This window comes from Rhinatrema bivittatum, chromosome 1, assembly GCF_901001135.1.
Source record: "Rhinatrema bivittatum chromosome 1, aRhiBiv1.1, whole genome shotgun sequence".
In the NCBI taxonomy this organism is placed as follows: Eukaryota; Metazoa; Chordata; class Amphibia; order Gymnophiona; family Rhinatrematidae; genus Rhinatrema; species Rhinatrema bivittatum.
The window spans coordinates 126,940,316-126,966,126 of record NC_042615.1 but is presented as its reverse complement, the minus strand read 5'-3'; the positions used below and the strand labels follow the sequence as shown (position 1 = coordinate 126,966,126).

The 25,811-nt window shown below is 39.6% G+C and overlaps 1 protein-coding gene across 5 annotated transcripts in view; it reads left to right on the top strand.

Annotated features, from left to right (window-relative positions):
- Positions 1-25,491, top strand: part of SLC7A2 (solute carrier family 7 member 2) — a 300,155-nt gene extending 274,664 nt beyond the window's left edge. For all 5 annotated transcript variants that reach the window (XM_029587078.1, XM_029587087.1, XM_029587093.1 and 2 more), the window contains 5 exons: positions 6,814-6,916; positions 13,705-13,907; positions 14,017-14,183; positions 19,465-19,573; positions 24,183-25,491. In XM_029587078.1, the coding sequence (XP_029442938.1) occupies positions 6,814-6,916; positions 13,705-13,907; positions 14,017-14,183; positions 19,465-19,573; positions 24,183-24,373 (773 nt within the window). In that variant the 3' untranslated portion in view covers positions 24,374-25,491. The remainder of the gene's footprint in view (positions 1-6,813; positions 6,917-13,704; positions 13,908-14,016; positions 14,184-19,464; positions 19,574-24,182) is intronic.
- Positions 25,492-25,811: the final 320 nt, after the last annotated feature.

Below are 25,811 nucleotides of genomic sequence, written 5' to 3'. Positions count from 1 at the left end.
TTCCAAAGCAATCTTAATCCTCCTTTACAATCTGACACGATAACTGTTCATACATATTCAATTATGGCTTCCAAAACTCAAATGAACATTGGTTCCAACGCATATAGGCCCCCTAAGAAATTCTGTGGCAATCTCTGCCTCTTTAAGCACAACCATTGGGTTAATTTTCTCGGTAATTTCACCCTCTACATTTATGGAGACAATTTCAGGCAGTTCCAAAAATGCTATTTTATGGAATGATAAATTAATGCCATTAAGTCATGTTTTCTTTTTTTTCAACAAATAAATGGCAATAAATAGAAACTCTAATTGTTTTTGCTCATCTATATAAGGCTGTGGAACTGGCTTCCAGTAGTGAAGGAATTTTATAGTGGAGATGAATGTACCTCGGAGTTGGTTGCTAGTGTTCTGCATCCTTATATTAGAGGATAAGCAAATAATCTCGTAGACAAGGTTCATCCCTTTTCTGGAAGAGATTTTATTTGAAATACAGGATATTTATGTTTGTTTATGTAAATATAATTATATATAACCTAAACTAGAGTGCTGTACAACAAATATCATACAAGTCCCTAGCCAAAGAATTGACAATCTAAGTGGTTTCATGATGCAATGGGAGATAAGATGACTTGCTCCAGGCCATCACAAATGTCAGTAGGAGAAGGAAGAGTCAAACCTTGCTCACCTGTTTCAAAGCCAATTACTCTAACCAAGGGCTTCCCAAACCTGTCCTGGGGTATATGCATGAGATAAATTTGCATATATTAAGTATCCATGATATGCAAATCATGTCATGCATAATCATTGGGGATGTCTGTGGAGTCCCCAGGACAGGTTTGGGAAGCCCTGCTCTAACCACTAGGCTACCCCTTATTAGCTATCTGATGCACAGACTATTATGTCACTAGAAATTCCCCATTTCATGAACTGAATGATTTAATATCTTTAGGTTTTCTTCTTATTTAAAATATTATAATTATTATTATAATTCATTTATAAGGTGCTACAAGGCATATGCAGTATTGTACAGATACATATAAGGTAGTCCCTATTCCATGAAACGTATACAATATTAGGGCATATCTCCTAAAACAATCACATTTTGACATATTATAGCAATCAGGTCCTCTAGACAGGACAGTAACTAGCACAGATCATCTTTTATTGGTGGAAGGCTGCAAGTTTCACCTCAAGCCTTCTATCTTCTCTAAACCTCAGTAATTGTCTGATTTATCTGGACGAGTTGCTTAGATAAAAAGTACTTAGGAAAAAAACCCAAACATTTGTACCAGTTTTTATAATGAAAGGAGTAAGGAAACTTTATCTTCATGAGCAAAGTAACTTAATATACTTTTGTCAGAACAGAACAATTCATGGGCTCAGAAATAATGTGGTAGTATTATTCAAGAAGTAAAATAAATGTGAAAAGTCCTAACAAAATCTTTAGATAATTAACAGTGCGGATACTTTAAAATCTTTCATGTGTTTCCAAGAAGAGCCCATGGCAGTCTTTCATAATAAAGCATATAGAAAGGTACATCATTTATGTCAGCTGACTCCAGTCAATAGCCATATTTAATCCAGAGGGAGCCAATGAAGATGAATGATATATCCAATGTTATTCTCGATGAATGAGCACACGTTCCCAATCTCAACTTAGAGGATTGGCCACAATAACATCAATCACTAGGCACCAGAGATCTGCAAAATAATGATGATTAATTAAAGAATGTGCCACTAATGGAGCTTCCCAGCAATGACATAAGAACATAAGAAAATGCCATACTGGGTCAGACCAAGGGTCCATCAAGACTGGTCAAACAACGTTTGTGCTTTGACAAGCTAATCTTCAAAAGTCATATGGTTTTGCTAACCTACAGAAGTTTACATGGGCAAATTGTTGAACTAGTGTTTTCTAATGTAATTTTTTTGGTGGGGGAGGGGATCTATGTACCTAGAGCAACTCAGCATAAACTGAGAAACTCAAATGTAAACATGTGTAAATTGGCCATAGACTGTACCACTGGTAGCACCTATTGTATATAGATGTTCTTCATCTGCCAATACAAGTCTTGATCAAAGAGAAAGTGAATTCTCCAAAGGGCTATTGGTGTTAACTGTACCAAAGATGGTAGTTTTTGAACTGTCCCCTTGCTCTGAACTGAACTTTTTACCTGCTTCAGTATGAATTCTTTGCAGGTTGTGTTCCCTTTTAATGAACTAACATAAGAATTTTCCAAATGCGCTATGTGGTCACATCTGAAGGAAAGGACCCATGCGGTCTCAAAAGCTCAGTCATGGCAACCTCTTTGGATAGTTTTTATGTTGCTCTATTAAAAGATATGCCAGCTTGCAAAGACTCCAGTTTTCTCCAAGGATTATTCTGGCTACCAGAACCTTGCTTGAGCATCAAAGGGCCCTTTTAGTCGTAAAATGAAAAACACATATTTTAGCACTTTTTTAAACAAATTATATCCACATTTGTGAGTCTTTCTGACTCTACATTACAGTCCCAGAGGTGGGAAATATTGGGAAGCAGAAAGGAGAGCTTATACAGTGCTGGAACCCACTGACAAACAAATCTGCACTTAGAACAGCATGAGCAGTGTGCAATAACAGGATCACGTCTAGTGGGTTAGTCGGAGATTGTACTTTTAATCCATTCAGAATGTTCACATTTTGATATGCATGGTTAAATGGGATGAATGTGAAAGTAACTTGGTGTTCCTACCAAAGTTTAGTATAAATGCTTGCAATTCTGAACATTATTAAGAAGCTTAAGTTGTTTTTTTGTAATTTAAGTTACTAGGCACCATGTCAGATATAACCAAATGCAATCATGTGGGCTATTTGTGACCTTCTTATCTCCATACATAGTAAAGGTAACCACATTAATAAAATAGTGCAGACGGTAGAGTACCCTGATAGGCTGATGAGGGACAATTGCAAGATGTAAAAGGCTGCACACGTCTTTAAATCTTATTTGAACCATAGTACCGCACCTTGTGATGTATGCCTGAAAGGGATTAAGTAATCCTAGCATCTAACATTTTTCAAAAGGGTTTTAGTCACTTTTTTTCAAACTAATCCGATCTAAACGTTTAGTAATGCTGGCCCTTAATCACACACATCACCTACATTTTGTTCACATTTCCTGTGTCTCAGAAAGAAAAGAAATCTTTGATCCATTTAGATTGGGTTTATAATACATTTTCATTAAAAAAAAAATGATTGTGGAATTAAAATAAAAAAGACAAATATTCCAGGCTGGCATAGAGGTTGACAAAGATAAGCATGAACACATTTCCATACATTTTTCAGTCTAAGATACCTTTCAGAGACAGCATTAAAATTGAAGCTGATTACTTTTACAGAAGGGTTTTTTTCATCATTCTGTTTTCTCAGTGACTCAATATGGTGTAAGAGAAATGTTAAGGTCCTGTTTTAAATGTGTTCGTACATATGTAACATGATTTTGGAAATCAGGAGGTAGGCATATAATAAGTTGCCTTATAGGAAGCAAATAATTGGCTGATCAAATTACGATTTAAAAGTCCGTTTAGCAATTTCAGGACTTCCCTCAGCTGCCTGCCCTTTCTCCTCCAGGCCCCCCATAGCCTGCCCTCACCTTCCAACAGCCTCAGCACAACCTGACTAGTCCCAGCACAATCAGCACCCTCAGGCAAAGCACCCTACCCCAAGACCCAGCACGGCCTGCCCCCAGGCTGACCCCCTCCCACTAGCCTGAAGACCAGCCACTTAAGCTGCCAGAGCTCCTTGCACCAATTGCACGCATACAATCTCTCCAACTGTTAGATAATCATATATGTGGAACTCAGTGCAAACAACTGGATAGCCCCCCTCTTACTGCTGGACTACTGTCTGTATTTTAATTTTGTTTAGTTAGCAATTTAAAATGTCTAAGGGAGTAGGGATGTTCAAACAAATATAAAGTACTTTTAATCTATCGGTTTATTTTATATTTATCTGTCTGAGATCCTGTTTATATCTGCGCAGTTAAATGCATATTGACCCTTGTTTTGAAGTAATCTCCTGTTATTGTATCAAATAAATAAATCTGTTTTTGAAAATTTATAGGAAGTAGTGTCCTGGCATACACCTTCTGATCCTCTGTTGCTAGCAAGAAGAGGGATCTTGAAGCTGGGCTATGAAAGTTGAAGCCTTTAATCCTCAGCTGGGGCTGCTGGAAGAAGGATACAAATGAACTGTTTGGTCCTCTGCTGCTGAAAAGATTGCAGGGACTGTGGCTGCTGAAATCTTGATGGCTCACAGTGTCCTCTGCTGGGGCTACTGGGAGAAATATGCAGATGAGTCTTCCAGCTCTCTGCTGCTGAAAGATTGCAGGGGTTGTGGAAGCTGAAGCCTAGAGGACTCAAAGTATCCTCTGGAATCATCTGCTGGGAGAAATATACAGATGAGCCTTCAGATCCTCTACTGCTGCAAAGAATGGAGGACTGTGGAAGCTGAAGCCTAGAGAGCTCATGATGTCCTCTGTTGGGAGAAGTATGCAAATAAGCCTTCCAGTTTTCTGCTATTGGAAACAGTGTGGGGGCTGTAAAAGCTGAAGCCTAGATGATTCATGGGGCTGCTGGGAGAACTATGTAGATCAGCCTTCAAGTCCTCTACTGCTAGACAGAATGTGGTGGCTGTGAAAGCTGAAGCCTAGATGATTCATGGGGCTGCTGGGAGAACTATGTAGATCAGCCTTCAAGTCCTCTACTGTTAGACAGAATGTGGTGGCTGTGAAAGATGAAGCCTATATGGCTCATAGTGTCCTCTAGAGTCCTCTGGTGGGGCTACTTGGAAAAGTATGCAAATGAGCCTTCCAGTTCTCTGCTGCTGGAAAAAGCACAGGGGCTGTGGAAATCTAGATTGCTCTCAATGACCTCTGGAGTCCTCTGCTGGGAGAAGTGCAAATCAGCCTTTAGGTCCTCTGTTGTTGGAAAAGGTACGGTGGCTGTGAAAGCTGAACCTTAGATGATTCTCAGTGTCTTCAGGATTCCTCTGCTGGGAGAAGTATGCAGATGCCCTTAGAGGCAAAAACTCATAATCAAAGCTTTTTAAAATATACCTGAAGCAAGAAGCCTGTGAGGGAGTCTGTTAGATGAATGAGGCATATAGGGAAGATAATACTATTGCAGAAAGAATGAATGAATTATTTGATGTTTCCTGAAGAGGATGCTGGGGAGATACTTGTGCTAGAAACTGTTTTCAATGGTGATGATTCAGAAGAACCGATAAAAAATCACTGTGAAGCTGAAAGATATAATAAGGCAGATTGACAAAATAAAGAATAGCAAATTGTCCAAACCAGATAGTATACTCAAAAATAAAATAGCTAATCTGATACTGAAAAATAACCTATCATTGGGATCATCCGCCATGCCTGAAGAGTAGAGAATGGCCAATGTAACCCCGATCTTAAAAAGGGCTCCAGAGGTGATATGGGAAATTATAGACCGCTGAGTTTGACTTCACTGCTGGGAAAAATTGTGAAAACTGTTCTGAAGATCAAAATAGAACATATAGAAAGACATGGTTTAATGGGACACAGCCAGCATTGATTTACACAATTGAAATCTTGCCTCACCAATCTGCTACATTTTTTTGAAGGGGTTGATAAACATGTGGATAATGGTAAGCCAGTGGATGCCGTATATTTGGATTTGCAGAAGGCATCTGACAAAGTGAAATGGATTTTTGATTAAGTTTTATTATTAATCTATATGATTTGCAGAATTTTCTGTGCAGAATTGTAATTTTTTTGCGCCTTTTAACTTTACTTCAGCTATAAATGACATCTAAGTCATGAAACAAAAAAACATAAGCAAGTGAGCCGGGTTTTAAGGGTCGGGGCTAATGGGGGGGATAGAGGCTGTTAATATAGGTGGGTTTGGAAGTCCTATCCCTTAACTGGGCAAAATAGGAACCTACTGGGAAAAGTAGCAATGGCATCAGCATGCATCCCTTGTAAAATTTCCCCTCTTACGCGGTAGACGTGCACATGCGCGTGTCCATTTAAAATTGAGCGTACATGTTCGCATATCCAGACTTTTTTGTAACATTTGTGCATATATGCGTGTATGTTATAAAATGACTGCATCCCTGGGTGAGGGCTGACGAAAGCCTGCCACTTTGATAATTGCCATCAAAGCCCTTTTATTGTGCAATATATTTTCTCTTTTATTCTTCTTTGTATGGAATAACAAATCCTGTTAGTCAACAGATTTCGTAGTAAAAATCCCTGAAGTACAGAAATAGAGAAGAGCAGGCTTCCAGTGATTCTTCAGGCTTTTGCATTGGGTGTTTTTTAACTAAATTAAAAATACACTACTAGATTTCAAGGCTAGCAATTCTACAGTTTAATCCTTAATTGTAATGCAGAGTTTGAGTAGCTGAATTTTGCTGAAAAAAAAAGCATTCTTTGCAAGTTGTGATCTCTTACATTTGACTAACATGAATTATCCAAAGATGATGGTATGCATGAGGTTTTTTTTTAGACCATGTAGTTCTCTTCTCCAGATGTGACCAAGAAGAGACCTGTGTGATCTGGAAGCTTGTGTACATCGTCATCTGTTGATAACTCAAATGTTGGTCCATTGTGCAGATTGTGATACATTTCAATCTGCTGCATTCTTCAGAATCAGCACAGCTACAGGAATTCTGCACTAGAGTCATTAATTGTAAATTATCTCGTATTATTGCATACTTATAGTATTGCAACTCTGTTTAAATTTGGACATAATACCTGCTGTTTCAGTAAGATGTTTCTGGTTTGTTTGTTTTTTTTAGCTGTGATGGCATTTCTTTTAGACCTAAAGGCTCTTATTGACATGATGTCTATTGGCACACTTCTTGCTTACTCGCTTGTAGCAGCATGCGTTCTCATCCTCAGGTAGGTCCCTTTTTACATTGTTTTCTTATAAGCTTTGACAGAGCAATAACTATACTGTTATAGTCGGAAGACTTCTCATACTTGCTTACAGTTTTCCTGACCATACCATGTTCTTTCAGTGCAGCAGGAGCAAGCGGATACATCATAGTGTTTTGTCTTTGTACTCCAGCAATCTCTGTGTATTCTTTTCAGATATTATGCAAACTAAAGCATTTCTATTCAGCAATAAACAGGTTAATCATATTTGACAGTAAACATGAACAAGATTCTTCATATTCAGTGATTCTGTATATGCAGGATTTTGTTTACCACCATAGAATTTGTTCGTACCATAGAATCTAAGATTACTATTTTTAAAAAGTCACTAGTATTTTTACATGAACTTGAGTGACGAGCTGATTCAAAATCAAAAGGTTTCTTCTCTATAGACAAATGAGCATGCTTGAAGACTGCCTCAGATAAGGTTAGCATAATTTTAAAAAGCAAACAACACATTGAACAAGCATGGCAAATATGATCATTATTTAGTGCTAAAATCCATGGTGGTAATTTTTAAAGGAGTTACACATGTAAATGTGACTACTATTGTAGCAATTTTCAAAAGCCATTTACCCACATAAAGTGTACTAATACAGGTAAATCTTATGGACAATTCAATGGCATATATTCAATTTTCAAAAGCCCACTTACAAGGGTAAAATGTATTTACATGTGTAAAACCCAATTTTAACTGTATGTATGCTTTTGAAAATCTGGCCCGTGGGAGGTAATTTTCAAAAGGATTTTCACACTCAAAACTAGGTTTTACCCATGTAAATGCACTTTATGCATGTAAGTGGGCATTTGAAAATTATTACAATATATGCCATTGAATTGTGAATAGGTTTTACAGGTGTAAGTGCACTTTAAGCGCGTAAATGGCTTTTGAAATTTGCACCAGTTCTAAAAGGGGAAAATGTACTCATACTTTTCCATTGAAAACTGCTGTGGGTACAAAGAATATACAGTCACTTGCATTTGCCCTATGTGTGAGTAGAATTTTCATAGAAAACTATGCAGTCAAAGATTTGAAAATGCAACCTATGTATACATGTTTCCTCCCCTGACCTAACCACACCCCCGAGAATGCCTCTTCTCGATGCGGAAGTAAATGCATTGTGAAACAACCACACACATTTACCCGCGTTGAGGATGGGCAACTTTCTGACAACCCTTTTACCCAGGTAAATCAGTGTAATGCCGGCTAAGCTTCACCAGTGTGTATCTTCAGGAATCTTCTAGAGAGACGTTCAGGAGGTAGTAGTTTTTGAAATGAGTGTCAGGAAGGTCTATCCCCCTAGGTGAATGAATGAGTCATAGTAATTTATAAGGTGACTCCATGAGCTAATGGGGAGGAGTCTGAGTAGAGTTTTGGGAATTTAGAGAGAGAGACATCTTATAAGGCAGCTTAAGAGAAGCAACTAAAATGCTTTTGCTCTGCCTTGAGCTCTGAGGTTCCTCAACAGAGGAATATTCTTCCTTTGTTGAGAGAAAAGGATTGCTCTGGGACAGCCCTCAGCCAACAATTTCTGTTAGGAAAAAAAGAGGAAGATTTCCATGATGATATTTAGGCGTTAAAAGATGAGGTTTAGCTGGAAGTACAAAGGAGGCCCTTCTAGCCATTATTACTCAAGCAGCTTGAGCAGGTATAGGTGGTGAATTCTTGTTTTGCCTTTCATGATGCCTAATCTATTTTCCTGCTGAATGATTTGTGGACTTTAAGTAAATTTCTGTTGGACCACAACACATGGTATGGACATTTAGATTTTTATTATTTTGTCTTGGTGATCCCTTGGGCCTCACAGGTGAATCCTGCTCCCCACGCTGTGCATCCATGCATCTTCCAGACTGCACCAAGTGATGAACAGCTTGGCAGTCTCTGAAGGTGACCGTCCTGGACAAAGAAGGGGTTACATCAGTATATATTCAGGCTTTTGAAAATTGCCTTCTAAGGGGGATAAATCTTGTAACTGCCTGCATTGATGCAGTCTACAGGTAACTTTAATCTGTGGACCAAATTAATTTTCAAAGCCAAATTGCATGCATGCTTTCAATTTGAAAATTACCTAGGAAAACTGTTTGCACATATTTGCACCTGCTAATATGTGTGATTAGTTGACATGAGAAAAATTACATGCACAGTTTAGAGAATTCAAAAGTATGCATATAAATGGAAACCCTCACCCTCAAGAACACTTCCTCTTATTGCAGGTAAAGTTGCATGTGTAAGTATTACTGTGCACAGAGGGGCAGATTTTCAAAAGGTTACGTGCACCGGGCCTATTTTCAAAAGGCCCGGCGACAGCACGTAAAGCCCCAGAACGCGTGTAAGTCCCGAGGCTTGCAAAAAGGGGTGGAGAGGGGCGGGGAGGTCCGGGGGGCAGGGCGGGACCAGAGGCTCCCGGCACAGCGGCCATTTGCCGCTGTGGCAGGGATTGTGCGCCAGCAGTTGGCCGGCGAGCGCAACTTCAACCTCAGGGCTGAAGTAAGTTTTAAAACAAAACAAGAAGAAAAAGGTAGGGGGGAAAGGGCGGGGGAGGTAGGGGAAGGGAAGGTGGGGTGGGAGGGAACGGGGGAAGGCAGTGCGGCTCGGCATGCGCAAGGTATACAATTGTGCACCCTCTTGTGCGCGCCGACCCCCAATTTTATAACATGCGCGCGCATGTTAAAAAATCGCGTGTCCAGTTTTAAAATCTACCACAGAGAGCGCAATTTGCTAAAAGCCCATTTGCACAGGTTTTACTCATGTTTTACTGTTTTACTCATGGGTTGCACAGGTTTTACTGTTTTACTCATGGGTAATCTTACCCATGTAATGATATTACATGCTAACTTTAGTCACAGTAGGAGGAAGCATTCTCAGGGGAAGGGTTGTGGAGGGGTTGGTTTATATGACTTGACTGAATTCAAAGATGGAAGGAAATACTTGCAATAACCTTCTTGACTTTCATCAATCTGGCTTTCTGAAGAGTTTTTAGCCCAATGCATCTTTTGATCTCTTTAACAGATGATTTGAAAAGGGGCAGTAGTCCGTCTTGTTTTTATTAGATCTCATAGCTCACAGCCATTGAGCATGTGATCTCTTTAAGGAGACTCCAGGATCTCAGTATCGTAAGCAGTGTGCTTTGCTGCTTTGAGTCTTTTCTCAATGGTAGAACCCACTCTGTAGTTTGTGAGGGGGGATTCCTCCTCTGTGAATGGACTAGAGCAGGGGTTCTCAACCCAGCCCTCCGGACACACCCAGCCAGTCTGATTTTCAGAATATTCAAGTGATTTTCCATGGGTAAAATAGAATTGTTTTTGAGATGCTGGTTTGCTAGGATTACGTGTGTTACATTTGGCTCATTCAAACTAGAAGAAACTCTCTTTTGACAAATTGGCACTCTAGCAGTCAAAATATCAGTAAAGAAGTTATCCTTTTGGATTGGCATCCGCCATTTGCATTCCTCCTTTCCTGACCAGTTGTAATTAAGGGTATTGAACCAACCATGAGCTGTCAGGGTGGAAGAGAGGAAGGAGCAGAGGGGAGGGAGTTTTATGGTAGGCAGGAGGAGAAGCTCTGTCTGAGCCTGTACCTTGTAGCTAACTTGTTCCTATTCATTTTAAGTAAAAATCATGCCACTTGGAATTAAAAACATACTCTTTAAAGAACATTATAACTCTAAAACAAATTGTAAATTGAAAGTAACTTCTTTCTTAGTATAAGGATCATCTTCTGGCATGCAATATATTGTTATGAAGGAGGTGTAACTTTTAAAAAAATTAGAAAACTAGCCACCTCTGAGGGTTTTTAAGGGTCTGGACTAATTGGGGAGAGTGAGGCTATTAAACTGGAGGGGGGGGGGGGGGTTGGCGGACCTAGCTCTTAACTGGATGAATTGGTGAAACTGGCAATGGCAAGGGTGTGTAGGGATGTGCATTCGTTTTGAACATATGCGCAATCCGCAAAGTATAGGTCCCTATTCGTTGCATTCGTGGGGTTCCAAAACGTATGGCGAACCCCCACGAATGCAATGTTTCATTAATGAATAAAACCCCCACCCTCCTGACCCCCCCAAGACTTGCCAAAAGTCCCTGGTGGCCCAGCGGGGGTCCTGGAGCGATCTCCTGCACTCGGGCCGTCGGCTGCCGGTATTCAAAATGGCGCCGATAGCCTTTGCCCTTATTATGTCACAGGGGCTATAATGGGAAACGAATACCATATGTAACTAATGGATGAATCAGGGTCCCCCGAAAATGGATGCAACGGATTTGGGTCCCGACGAATACCGAATCGGATGAATCCGTCCCTGCTGCACATCCCTAAGGGTGTGCGCCCCTTTTAAAATCCCCCGATTGAGGTCAATATTCAGTAATCCAGTGAGTGAAGATAGCCAGATATTTTTAGCTAAATATTCAGCAAAACGTATCTAGACAAGTCTTCCATTGAATGTGCTCGGCTAATGTTAGCCAGGTAAAGTTATCCAAGTAAATTTGCTATTCGCCGGCTTTCTGAATATAAAAAACAAACCAAAAAAAAAAACCAAAAAACTAGCAGCTGAGTAGAAAGGGAAGAGACAAATCCTGTTCAGCCCTTCCTATCGGAAGAAGCTCATCCCCTTGGCTGCTTCTCCCAGGAGTGAAGTGAATACGTTGTTACACTAAGTGCTGCTACCTGTCGGCTGTCCCGGCACTTAGTATTCATTGGAGTGTGATGAGAGAAGAGCATCTCTTCCCCCCCGTTCTGCTTTGGGAATTTGGGGTTGGGAGTTGGAAATTTTCACCCCAGTACTTTAAAGGGATCGGCGCTGTTGACTCAGACAAATTTGTTAAGATAATGAGGGGAGTGGGAGAGGGGGGGGATGGGTGCCTGCACCACAGTAAAGATATTGGGGAAAGGGGGGGAGCTCAGCTCCAGCTACAATTTTAAAAGATATTGGGGGGGGGGGGGGGAGGTGAGAGGGGACATCGATTGCTGCTCAGCCGCTTGACAGTTAAATATCAGAATTAGCCAGATACATTTTAGCCTTGATCCTGGGATGCCTTCCATGCTGCCTTTTTTAATCCAGCTAAATTATAACCCGGCAATTACTTATGCACAGCTAAAATTTAGCTAGTGAACAGGGAACATTTTTTATTGCTGTATTTTGTTCAGCTAACTTCAAAGGTTAACAAGGCAAACACTTTCAGTATCGATCTTGATGCATTTTGACACTTCTGATTGCGTATCTATTGTGGTAGAGTTCTTGTAAAAGTACCTCTTTTTATGAGAAAGAACTGCGCCCTCTTTCGTGGCAATAAGAACATAAGAAAATGCCATACTGGGTCAGACCAAGGTTCCATCAAGCCCAGCATCCTGTTTCCAACAGTGGCCAATCCAGGCCATAAGAACCTGGCAAGTACCCAAAAGCTAAGTTTATTCCATGTAACCATTGCTAATGGCAGTGGCTATTCTCTAAGTGAACTTAATAGCAGGTAATGGACTTCTCCTCCAAGAACTTATCCAATCCTTTTTTAAACACAGCTATACTAACTGCACTAACCACATCCTCTGGCAACAAATTCCAGAGTTTAATTGTGCGTTGAGTGATAGTGTTGCACCAGTAGTTTAAAGGCGAATTTCAAAATGTTCCATGCATAAAAATCAGCCACTAGACACTTAAGGGTAGATTTTAAAATGCCCAAGGGCGTAAATCCCGGGGTTTACACACGTGGCTGGGCCTTGCGTGTGCCGGGCGAATTTTCAAAAGGGCCCGGCCACGCGCGAAAACCCTGGTACGCGCAAAGTGCCGGGCCTCTTCGAAGGGGTAGGCCGGGGGGAGATGGTGGGAAAGGGGCGGGCCGGGACAGTGCCATTGATTGCTGTCCTGAAGACTCACATGCCGGCAGCGGCCAGTGCATGCAACTTACTTCAGCTCGGGAGAGCTCTGGAGCTGAAGTAAGTTATGAAACAAAAAAAGGAAAGATAAGGTAGGGTTTAGGGGGTTGGGAGGAGAGGGGAAGAGGGAGGGAGGGTAGGTAGGCGGGTAGAGAAGTTCCCTCCCAGTCCACTCCTTAATTGGGGCGGACTGGGAGGGAACTGGGGAAGGCCATCACCGGTGGGAATTGCGAAAGTCCTCCCCCCCCCCCCCTTGCGCGCGTTGCCCTTTCATGCACATGGATTCTAAAATCCGGCGTGCATGTGTGTGCGGCCCACGGAGTTTATAACATACGCAGGCATGTTGCAAGGTAGAAATATGCGTATTTTATAAAATGCACATTTATCATATGCATGTGATCTAAAATATTATAGTAAATCTATGCACAGACACATGCATGCAGATATATCGCCGTGCACAGTTGCTTACAATTTAGCCTCCCTGGCCATATCATCCTTCTATGTAAAGAAAGTACAGTTTCATTTTATGTCAATTCATTTTTTAATACTGTAATTGCTTCTGGTTTTTTTTTTTTTTAAATCAATGTATCTTCTTGTATGGTAAATATCATTTTTGTTGATCCCAAATTGTTAAATACATACATTTGTCAATGCATATATTTTTGTCTTGTTGTTCTGTTTAATTTTTGTTTATTTGTTTTAGATGTTTATATTATATTTTGAATTTTTGTACACCGCTTTTGGGGTTCTATCAACCAGGAAACCGGTATAGACATTTTATAAATAAATTAGTTAGCAAATGTTATAAATGCTATTAAGCCTCTATCATTTGGATGGCATGTTCTTTTAAGGGTAATTTTCAAAAGTCAACTGTGAATTTTTTTTGACAAAGGTATCAGAGCAGTTTGAGCTATGTGCAACCCAGCTGTTCTGCTGAGAAAGAGATGTTGACAGCATTTGAAAGAGAGACCATGATAAGTGAATCACAGAGCATGCTTAAAGAATCTGGCACGTGCTTTCAGACTATTACACATCCATCCACTCTACCGACAGAAATGTCTTCTTCTATAGTTAGTTTCTTGGTAGGTTTATTAGGTAAGTTGCATCTGTCCGATTATGTATTTCTAAGTGTAACTGATTGTATTGCATTATTTTAACTGACATATATCATATTATTCCTGCTTGTTTACATTTTTTAATACAGCTTTTCTGATTTGTGGATTGAGTGTCCTTACAACCTTTGGGGTTCAAGCCATCGCCAACTTAGAACCTTGGAGCATTGGTCTTCTTGTTGTATTTGTATCACTCATAATATTCATAGTGTTCATCATTTGGATGCAGCCACAGAACCAGCAAAAGGTTGCTTTTATGGTAAGTGTGGTTATATCATGATATTATAATAATGATCTGGATCTGTACAGTATCTTCCATTCAGGTGCTAATATGGATTTAAGAACTTATTTTTCTCTACAGAAGTATAGTGTATGGTGGCTTTAGAAGAAACAATTTACATATTACTGTTCAAATTAAATGATCCACTAGTTATATAAGGACAATTATGAATAGATTGCAGTGTTTGTGGGGCCTAGGGAATGCACCTCAGTACCTTTAACCCATATACTTTGCACCTTTAGCATTTGCACTCTGTGGCCACTGATTTTCAAGGGGATTTTCAATGTGAGCTCTTCATGATTGCCCCTATAAAACTACTGGATCATTTAATTTGAAGAGCAGGATTTGAACCTTGGCTTCTCTGGTTCTCAGCCTGCTGCTCTTACCAATAGGCTCTCTCCACTCATCCAACTGCTTTGTTTGTTCTCTTTTAACTAATTTTACAGTATTTTTGGTAGACTAACAATTTATTATACAATAGCTGAATGTCTAATATAGTAGAAGAATATGTAATGTAGTAGATGATGGCAGATAAAGGTCGATTGGCCCATTCAGTCTGCCCTGTTATCTTCATGTGTGGTTTCCTAGCACGGTGGGTAGAGGAGCACATAAATTCCCCTACTTAAACACCAGATCCCTCCCCGTGGCTTTTACCCAGCCTCTCAACCCTGTTCATGCTACTGCCCTTTATCGGGGTAATTTTCAGCTCATAGAGAGTGTGTGGATACTTTTACCTACAGACTGTACTCTAATTTTCAAAGAGAAAGTATATAAATAAAATATTCCCATGCCAGATATCTTAAAGAGCGAAAATAAGAAATTGTCAAAGACAATTTTCTAGTTAATTTGAAATTTTCTTCCAAAGTGACTGAAAATTCAGAGAAAATTGAAAAGATAATTTCAGTGACAATATTCCATTGTTCACATTTAAAGCAAAATACTTACCAAAAAAGACCGTCTCCAACCTTAGCTCACAATTCAAACCTCAAATTAATGTATTTATTATCAAATGATAAAATCCAATAACTACTTATTTATACTAAAATGTATATAGTGTGAAAAGAATACATCAGTTTATTAATTAACTTACCCAAAAAGTAAACCCTCCCAAATATCCTCAACTAACATAAATATACACAACACAAACCCACGTACATACATCGACATACCACTTCACACACCTCACCACACCATGTATCACATGTACAACACAACAAAATAATATAAAGCAAAATCCTCAAAAACCAAAAAAGACAAAACAATATAAATATCTGTTGTCCGACAAATGAGACTGCCTTATGTTGTCCGTAATGTCGTCCTGAAACGTTATGAATCTCCACACTGCAGTTATGGATTCTGAAAAGGCAATACACCGATGTTGCCCTTAGGAGTCCTTCAATCTCTTTCGATTGCACTTCTGCTTTCCTCAGACTCTCCCAATATTCTCAAAAAATCTCATACATTTACACTGGTCTGGTACAAACACATCCAAATCCAAACCTTCCAGCATCATATATTTTGTAAATCCGCATCCAATCCGCAGCAGCATCGGAACCCAATGGTCTCGTGGCGTCCCCTCGGGAACCCAACGGTCTCATGGCGTCCTCTCGCACTGAACTCCATTATAGGAACGCTCTTCCAAAGTTCATCCAACCATCTAATATTACCATGGTTGGATGAACGTTTGATGCCACAAAACCGTTGGGTTCCAATGAGTGGTTGACGGTTTCCTCTAGGTGCACGTGGGAATCTCAGCCCTGGATTTAAAGGGCCCGCGATGGGAAATTCTGCAGCGCCTCCCAATGATGTCATCTCCAGCCAGCTCTATAAAAGGGATCTTCTGACTGCTTCCTGTGGCTTTCACAAGGTCTTCTGTTTCCTGTTTTCATCATTGGAGATCCTCTATGTCTTTGTTCCTGTGATGTTCCTGGTCTCTCGTCATGTTCCGGGCTCCTGTGTTTTCTGAGTCCTGGTCAAGTCTTCATCTTGTTCATGAATCCAAGTTTTCGTCTTGTTCCTGCTTCCAGCTTTCATCCTGTCTAGAGTCTTCAGAGTCTTTATTACTAGCTCAAGACTTTGGAACCTGAATCTAAGTTCCTGAGTCCTGTCCCTGGTCTTCAGAGTTCTTGTTCCAGCTTCCGTCTTGTTCCAAGTCTTTGACTACAGTTCCTGCACCGCTATTGGTGTGGCCCATGGCCAGCCCCGGGGTTGTGTCTGTCACGTCACGGCACAGGGACTCATGCTCTCGAGCTCCGTCTGTGCCTACAACAAGGACTAATCATAAAACATATTTATATGCACAGTTCTGGCCCAGTCCTTTTGCAGGAACTCCATATTCATACTCTTTATATGCAGTAACTTGTTGTTATGGAACTGAGAGCTTCACAGTCCTGTGGCACTCACTATTCCATGACCCCTGGTATTCCCCAGGCCAGATGCCTATAATATCTCTGGCTCTGATCCCAGTCTTCTCCTCCCCTTAGCATCAGCTTCACTGTTAGGAAGTTTTCACCTCAGCAGCAAGTTGGATAGTTCTCTCAAACCACTTGCTTTGTATGGATTTTGCAACCACCTCATCTGAAGCAAAAATGAGTAAAAAGCAAACTGCTAAAAGACATTCAAAGAGAAAAAAATGGCACGTGGCCCTGCAATGTACCATGCTGCAAGCTATGCCAGCACATAGTTTAGTTCAGTTTATTGTTGCACTTGATATTCTGCAGTCTCATTATTATCTCTATGAGGTTACCCCACAGGAACATACAGTCACCCACTTGGGAAAACATTCAACATAAGAGGATCCTACTCGCTCTTCCTCTAATGTAGTGTATATTATTCAATAGAGAAAATGTGAAGCATGTGACATGGTGAGACAGGCCAGATGTAGGGAAGGTAATTTTCAAACAGCCCGCAAAGGGAATGGGAATGAGAATTCATTTTTTGATAAACTGGATTTCGCAATCACATCAAAATTGTGTGCAATAAAAAAATGAAAAGATAATACAATGTTACAAAAAATATACACAAATTGAAAACAAAAAATCCTTACCTAAACTTAAAAGCCTATATAAAAAGATAAAAAAATAAGTCTAAAATATAACTGAAAAAACCCCCCAAAAATTAGAATTTAAATCAAGTCCCCCACATCTCATAAATGTTCCAGCAAAAAGCACAGTTAAAAGGAAATTACTACGAAAGCTTAATCAAAACCCTCTTGAGTAAAACCAATTTCCTTAATTTCAAATAATTGCCTTCTAGGTGGATGTCCAGAAGTAATGACTTCCAAAGGGTGGAAGCCTGATATTGAAACACAGACATTCGAGCACTCTTTAAATACATTTTCTTTGTTGAGGATAACTTAAGGAGACCTTTATGAGATGATTTCAAATTCCGTGATGGTTGATAAGGGATCAACAAATTGAACAAATATTCAGGCAGTCCTTTGGAAAGTGCTTTATGGATCAGAGAAGTACTTTAAATAAAATTCTGCAACAGACGGGTAATCATTATAGCCCTTTGAGGACAGGAGAAATAGGATCAAATGTCAATAAAACCGTTATAATCCTAGCCAAAGTATTCTGAAGCAATTGTAATCTTTTTGAAGCCAGCAAAAACATGCATAAGTTCCACCAGTTTTCAAAGTGGACTTAATGTGCACAAGTCCACTTTGAAAATTATATAATGCACCCAAATTAACACTCACAAAGTTGCACTTTTTTCAGGGTGTTACTTATTTACACGCATACATTTTTAAGTTTAAACTTCTTTAATAAACAATAATAGAATGCATATGTACAGTTGGAAACGTTTCACATTTTCTCGTGAATTACACAGTCACAATAAATCCAAACCCAACCATTAAAATATTTTCCCCTCTACCCCATGGAACTAAGATAAAGTTCAATACATATAGTAACTCTGGATGCCTTAGCTCTTGAATATTCAGGAGCATACATTTTTAAAATCAAAAGTATTCAGATAAACTTCTCCCCCGGTATTTTTTGTGCCTATAAAAGTATGTGTGAAATTGAGGTACAGGATTGCATTTATGCACACAGCCCCATACATTTTTTTAAAAGCTATTTATGTGGATAAACTGATTTTTTACATGCATCAATGGCTTTGAAAATTACCCCCTAAAAACAGGAATCAACTCACATAGTCTCAAAAGTGAATACTGCAGAAATGACCAAAGTGGCAGCTCCAGACCACTGCTTCAGTGGCCTTTTGATCAGGATAGTTAAAGGAAAATTTAAAACACTCCAGCAATGTAAGATTTTTTAAGTTAAAATGATCAGATACTTCAGAACTGCCAAAAAAATATGACTCAAAGAATAGGTTTCTTTAACCATTACGAGCTGTAAAATTATACTGTCTGTTACCTTTTGATCACTCATCAATCCCCCAACTCCCCTTCCCCTTCATACAATCATTGGAAAGCCTTTCATGATTCACTTATATTTTTTGGGAATTTCATCTTTTGCTAATTCTGTTCTGACCTGAGGAAGATGTTAATAGCTCCTGAAAGCTAGTCAAGAAATGTATTTAGTCCAATAAGAAGGTATCACCTTATTTTTGGTTTTCTAACTAATAACATGAAAATAAAGCTTATTTTCTCCTTCATCTGGGTATCTACTCATTTAAATCCTCTCCCTCCCTTCGTTGAAATTGTCTAATTCATCTAAAACGATTGCACATCCCTAGTAGAAAGCTAGCAGGAGAGAATGCTGCTGCCCTGGGGACAGGCTGGACTCTTTCGGCTGCATTTATCCCAGGCACCCTTAGCTCTGGGAAGAGCAGCATTGGAGGAGGAGGCTCCCATACCTGCACTCTCATGCTGCATGCTAAGCTAAGTGAGACTCTCTGATTGTGAGGAAGTGATATCCCCAAAAACAGGAGTCATACTTGTAATACTCGTGGCTCCCATTTATGCACTTTCTATTGAAAAATCATATTGTACAGAAAAGAAGAGATTAGATTTTCAAAGCTTTTCTTGCTTGTTTGTCCTACCATTCATGGAACCTTTGGATGGAATGGGTCTTATTCAATAAATATGGGTTTTTGCATAGGCACAAAATGGGGAAAAGTCCTTTTAGAATAAAACCTTTAAAAAATAGGCTCCATGATTACATTAGAATTAATTCAATAAGCTTGTCTCTGTTTGCGCAGTAATTCGGTTTTCCCACTGTCAAGTGAAAGACATGCTATATTTATGGTATAAGGATGTTTTACTACATTATTTATTTCCTTTCCCTTCCCTCAGGTTCCACTCCTGCCATTCTTGCCAGTGTTCAGCATTTTGGTGAACATTTACTTGATGGTCCAGTTAAATGGCGAAACATGGATCAGATTTAGCATCTGGATGGCGCTTGGTAGGCAGTTTTCTTATATATATATATTTTTTTTTATTTTATTTTTTTTATTGCAGTCTAACAATTTACAAGACAACTTGCATGAAATATGGTTATCAGTTTGAAACTTACACAAAATATAAGAAATGAGAATTCTCATATTATATAGCAACAAAATTTTCACAAGACCCATAATTTACATAGGAAAAAGGAGGAGAAGCTAAAGAAAACAGAGCGCATTATCTTAAAAATAATACTTATAAATCATTGAAGATTAACACTCGACTCTATTTACTTGACTGGTTCTTCGATGGAATCTATCAACATTCTTAGCTGGTCAGGTTCGTGAAATACATATCTAGCATTCCTATAACTCACTGGGCATCTGCATGGATAACGTAGAAAAAATTGTCCACCTTTAGCCAAAACTTCAGGTCGTAATGCGAGAAATTTCTTCCTCCTGTTTTGTGAAGCCCTAGTGAGGTCTGGGAAGACCCAGATCTTCTGACCATAGAAAAGCGATGAGCGAGATCTAAAGAAAAATGTTAGTATGTTATCTCTATCAGATTGAAATGAGAACGAAACCAATAATGTTCCTCTATTCATTATTTCCATTTCTTGCGAAGTTTGTAGAAATTCAGTCAAATTCAAATCATTTTTTTTTGCAGATATTCCTTCCCTTATTTCCTCCCGTGGAACAGTTTCTCTTGCTAAATCTGACTCTCTTTATTTCCCAGTGGCAGATAATAAGCTTTGCTTATAATTGGCATGCAGGTATCTGGCATTTTGAGTATCTGATGAACATAATTCTTGAACAATTCAATCGGTGCCATCTGTGATATTATAGGGAAATTCGGGATCCGTAGATTCAGTATACGCATGTTATTCTCTAAATACTCCAACTTTTTGCTATTCATTAAATCAGACTGAATTAAGTTAGTTTGTACATGCTCAATCTTATTCATTCTTGTTTCCATCTCTAATTTTTTGTTCATGTTGTTCCAAAATATCAGAGTTTTTCTTTAGGGCGTTGTTAGTCTCCATTACAACCCCCATTAATGTAGTTACAGCATTTTCTAATCTCACTATCACTGTCCATAAAGTATCCAGGGTAATCTTAGCGTGTTTAAGAGTCTTACTATTACCGCCAAGAATGTTTAGGTTCCTTCCATCGGGACTTGGACTCACTGTTTCAGGAGAGCTGGGCGTCATTCCGCCTAGATCTTCTGGCGTCGATGTAACTATTTTCACCGCTTGCTTAGGTAATGGCGTCATTGCTGCAGCCTGCAGCTTGTCCTCAATTCCAGGCATTAATCTACTACTCCAGCTCTCACTTCCTCTCAGATTGCCAAATTCTCCTGCTCTCCTGAAGCTCCCTCGTTTCTGGAGCGTCTGTATTCGAGACCGCTCCCAGAGGTGACGGTGTTGCCAGTGCCCCCGGGGTTGAGATTTCATCAGCCAAAGGAAGGAGACTCCGCTCTAAGTCCCCCTGAGCTCCTGGTCCTTCCACTCTTGGGAGGAGGACTCTGGTCTGGTGATATTTACAAGTCATCTGGTCTGGTTCTAAGTATTCCAGTAAGGGTCACCCTCCCATAAATTCACTTGCTGCTAAAACATAGCCCTGATGCAGACTTAGCTGTCTGATTTCAGGATTACATCTTCCTTGTTAGAGAAATCCTTCTTTAAAACAAGTACAGCTAAATTCTTCAAAATGCCAACCTGCCTGTTTCTTAACTCTATTGCTGCCTGTTTTGGTATTTTTTCTGGGTCCTTTTATTTGTCTTACCATCTCTTATTTCTTAGATTTCCATTTCTTTTGAGAATAAAACAATGCTCCAAAGTAGCAAGAGAAAGTTGTTGAGCAAGAAAAAACATGATGGCATTTACTTTTATCCAGCAATTATTTCATCATTATTTAAGTAAAAAATAAATGTTAATAGACGCCTGGGAAATTTGATTAATGAAAACATCATTGATCCTTATTTAATGATGTCCCTTGGCAAAGTGTATTCCTAAGCAGCACCAGGCTGGGCATTCATTACTCCAAGAAGATGTTAGCTGACCTGTTGCTTGGCAGCAAACATCATTAAAAGGGTTGCTGTTCGCCATCACAGAGGCTTTCTAGGGGTAGAATTCACCTTTTCAAACAACACTCAGTGAAACTAGCAACCAGATTTAAAACAAATCATAAGAAGTATTTTTTCATTCAGCACACAGTCAAGGTATGGAATCTGTTGCTGGAGTATGCGGTCAAGGCAATTAATTCAACCCATCATTCATCAAAATGTGATATGGCATTAATGCGCGTAATAATGCACCAACGCATGTGTTAACGCCATAACGCATGCAAAAAGTATGGTAACGCATGGTGTGAATGCAAATTTTTTGGGGGGTGGGAGTGGGGAGGAGTTTGGGCAGGATTTAGTTAAATTAAGAGCAATATCGCATGGTTTTAACTACACCTTTTTTCCTGATGTTAGGCTGTGTGATATGCCTGAATGCAATTTGCGATACAATTTTGGCCTTGGAGGAGTGGGGGGGGGGGGGGGAGAGAGAGAGAGAGAAATAGCCTCTGGGGAAGGCCTCACTGTGTGCACCTTTTTATATCTCTATAGATGGGCCACTTAATAGGTCGAGGTGAGGTGGTGGTGGTTTAGGGTTTAGGGGCCAGTTTCACATGTAGAGTGAGACGTATGAGCAGCACAGTACACCTTGGTGAAGATTTGATGTCATTTGGGGTGAGGACAGTCTCAAATTCTGTACACTTCCCTCACTCCAAATGACATCAAATCTTCACCAAGGTGTACTGTGCTGTTCGTACGTCTCACTCTATGTGCGAAACTGGCCCCTAAACCACCACCAACACCTCACCTCGACCTATTAGGTGGCCTCTGATAGAGATATAAATACTTCCCCACTATGAGGGCTTTGTAGATGGATTCTCCATCCCTCCCCCCCTTCCTTAGCACAGGATATGAAAAACTTACCACACCGTGTAATAATACCAATGTGAAGCAGTAACTCCAAAATTTCCATAAACACACCCCTTTCCCTTATCACAGGCATTATCAATGCATTAGTAACACTTTTTGATGAATCGAGGGGATAGCGCAGTTCAAAAGAGAATTGGACAAGTTACTGAAGGAAAAGTCCATAGACAATTATCCAGGTAGACTTGGGAAAGCCAGCGCTTATCCCTGGGAGTGAGATGCAAGAAGTAGATCAACTATTGGGGACCTGACAGGTACTTGTGACCTGGACTAACCATTGTTGGAGACAGGGTGTTGGGCTCAGTGGACCTTCGTCTGACCCAGCATGGCATTTCTTAGGTTCTTAATATGTGGGAATGCCCAGTAGGGGTGACTGATGACTTTATACTTTTGACAGAATAGGGTGTGAAATGTTAAGTTTTGGAGCAGGAATTCTCTTCTGTTCCTTTGTCTTGTCTGGGGAGTTGGATGGAGGTGAATTTGTCTCAGAGTAACTTAGTGTCAGTCTCTTAAATTGCATACTCATCATTTTTAAAATAACATTTAAAGGGCAGCCAATGGAATATCCAGAAAGAGACTTCTAGCACTACTGGTAATGGGAAATTGCTATATAACGTTATGGGGCAAAAGCTGAGGAGCAAATTTGCTCTAGCCTACAGTTATAAGAAAACTGTTGGTGAGATCAGAAGCTGGTTCATGGAAGAACTAAAAAATGGTTAAAGTACACTCTTTTTGGGGGCAGCTGGGTCCTATTTAATCTTTTCTTTAAAGGAGGAGGGTGATAATTATTGGAACAGAGGGGCACATTAAGTCCTGCATTGCTACTTTCAGAGAAGGTCAGATTTAACTAATACTCAACCATCAATCATTTAAACCAACATCCATGTTAAAATACCATTTCACAATCAGACTAACAAAAACTGAACAGTGCTGCAGCAAAGGCATATTATACCTGACTAAATGTGTGTCTGTGACGGTTATGTTATATTATTTTATGTTAATATTGTTTCTGATATTACTTTGTGCTATTCCTTGTTATTTTTAAAGTTAATATTAGATTTTACATTATTTTATATTCTTAAATTATCTTATTTATGTTCATTTTAATTTTAGCAATGTATTTTATTGTAGTTTATTTTGATATGTTAAATTTTAAAATGGCTTAAGCAGATTGAAATTTTTGATGTATATTATATGACCACTATGTACACCATCTTGATTACTTGTCAGACAGACGGTATATAAATTAGACAAATAAATAAATAAACAGCTCACAGGACAATGTTACCCTGTGCCACAGATATTAAGATGAGCGAATCTGAACCATTTTAAAGAAGTCTAAATGCAGTGTATATGCAAGTGTGGAAGCATGAGAAGCAGGGATAGTTGTCTGGTACATCATGCTTGGAATGAGCCTAGCTGTAAAGCTCAGCTTCCTTGGGTATTAAACTTTTCTCACATAGACCCTACTTGGAAAGTATAGGCATACATGAGGAGAGAAGCACTTAAAAAATATATATATATATGTTAAAGTCAATGTATAGTTTGAAATGATTCACCTTTTTGCTTCTCCCGTTGATAAGCCTTCAGTCTAGTGCTTCTACTTCATTATTAATGATTATTATCTTGCCTTTTGTCAGGTTTTCTGATTTACTTTGCTTATGGAATCAGACATAGTGTCGAAGGGCATAAAGTTGAAGATGAGTATGAAGATACGGATTCCGCTAACTGTGGAGAAGACGAAAAGAACTCTGTGGACAAAGATGATGATTTGGACATTGCAAAAGAAAGTGATCAATTTATTTCACCAGAAAGGACAAGTGCATGCTAGTGTTAGTGACTGGCAGGGTAAGCCCTGCAAAGCCCGTTGTGCATGTCTTTTAAGTAGTGAACTGTGACAGAATGTATTTGCCGCACTAAGCTGTCCTGCATTTGCTGCCAACAGATTCAACCATAACTTACACTTTCGAGCGTCTGCCCAAAGACAGAGTGATGTAGCCAAAGACCAGCTGCTAGCTCATTTTCGGTAGGGTGTTTGAGGTCGTTTTGCTACAGTGACCATTTTATTGTTTCCAGGAAGCCATTTCATGGAAAACAGGGACCTCCTGGGATATGAACTCCTCCTCCCGGCATAATCACTGTACAGCATATTTATAAATGGAGAGAGAGAGCAGGGTGTTAAAGCAGCGGTACTACCCCCTTCTCTCCTCAAAATACAACATGCCTGTTCTTTCTTTTCTCCTTCCCTGGTCTTATTAATGTTATTTCCTTTGGAGTCCAACCCTCTGCAATATACACTAATTTTTGCTGTTCAGGCCGTGTTTGAGGAACTCGCCTCCTCAGGTCAACAATATCACCTGAATCTGTTGACGAGTGGCATGGCAGAACACTGGACTTTCTGCCACTTCTCATTCTTGTTTGAGTCACCTTGTTTTTTGTCCCTAGAATGGAACAGAAATCAGAAAGGGGAAAAGAAAGAAGCGGTTGGAGAAAGGAGCTGTGTTGCTGGGTAGTGCCTTTACTTTGATACATAACTATGCTCGATTGCTTGTACAGTCAGCATTGTTTGCACTGGATCAGAATCCTTGAGGTCATAGGATCAAGTAGATCAGCTACACTTAGAATATGTCACAGTTGTAATCACAATGTGCCTTTCATTTTTTAATACTACTACCAAGGCCAGTGCAAGGGTATTAGGCACCCTAGGCAAACCTTACAGCCTGGTGCCCCCTCCCCCCACCTCCCCATACACAATTTTAAATTATGCATTTATAACATATTTTACATAAAAAATGACATTCGGAGGTAAAATTAATTTACACGTTGTGATAATTTCATGCACTGTTGTGATGCCAACAAGAAAACTTTGCATCTTGGAATTCATATGGCATCATACCTTTTGTGATGTGTTTTGGCATGGTCCTCCCGTATCAACACAGTACTATCTGCCAACACTCAAAGAATAACAACCCTACCTATGAAAAAGAATACCACAAATATTACACCAGAATCTAAAATATCAATACACTTCCTATCAGGAAAACAGAACAGGCCAAGCTACTACAGATCCCTACAGAGAAACCACATATTAAAAGAATGTTTCATCTCAGTCTTTGCATGCAGAACACAAACCCTCACCAAATACTGAATAAAGCCACAAAGTATAAATAGAAACGTGCAGACAAAAACTAAACTGTAAAACGCATCACACCAGACTCTATACAGTGCAACAATGGAAAAACAAAAATGTCACCATTCCTCATGAAGCA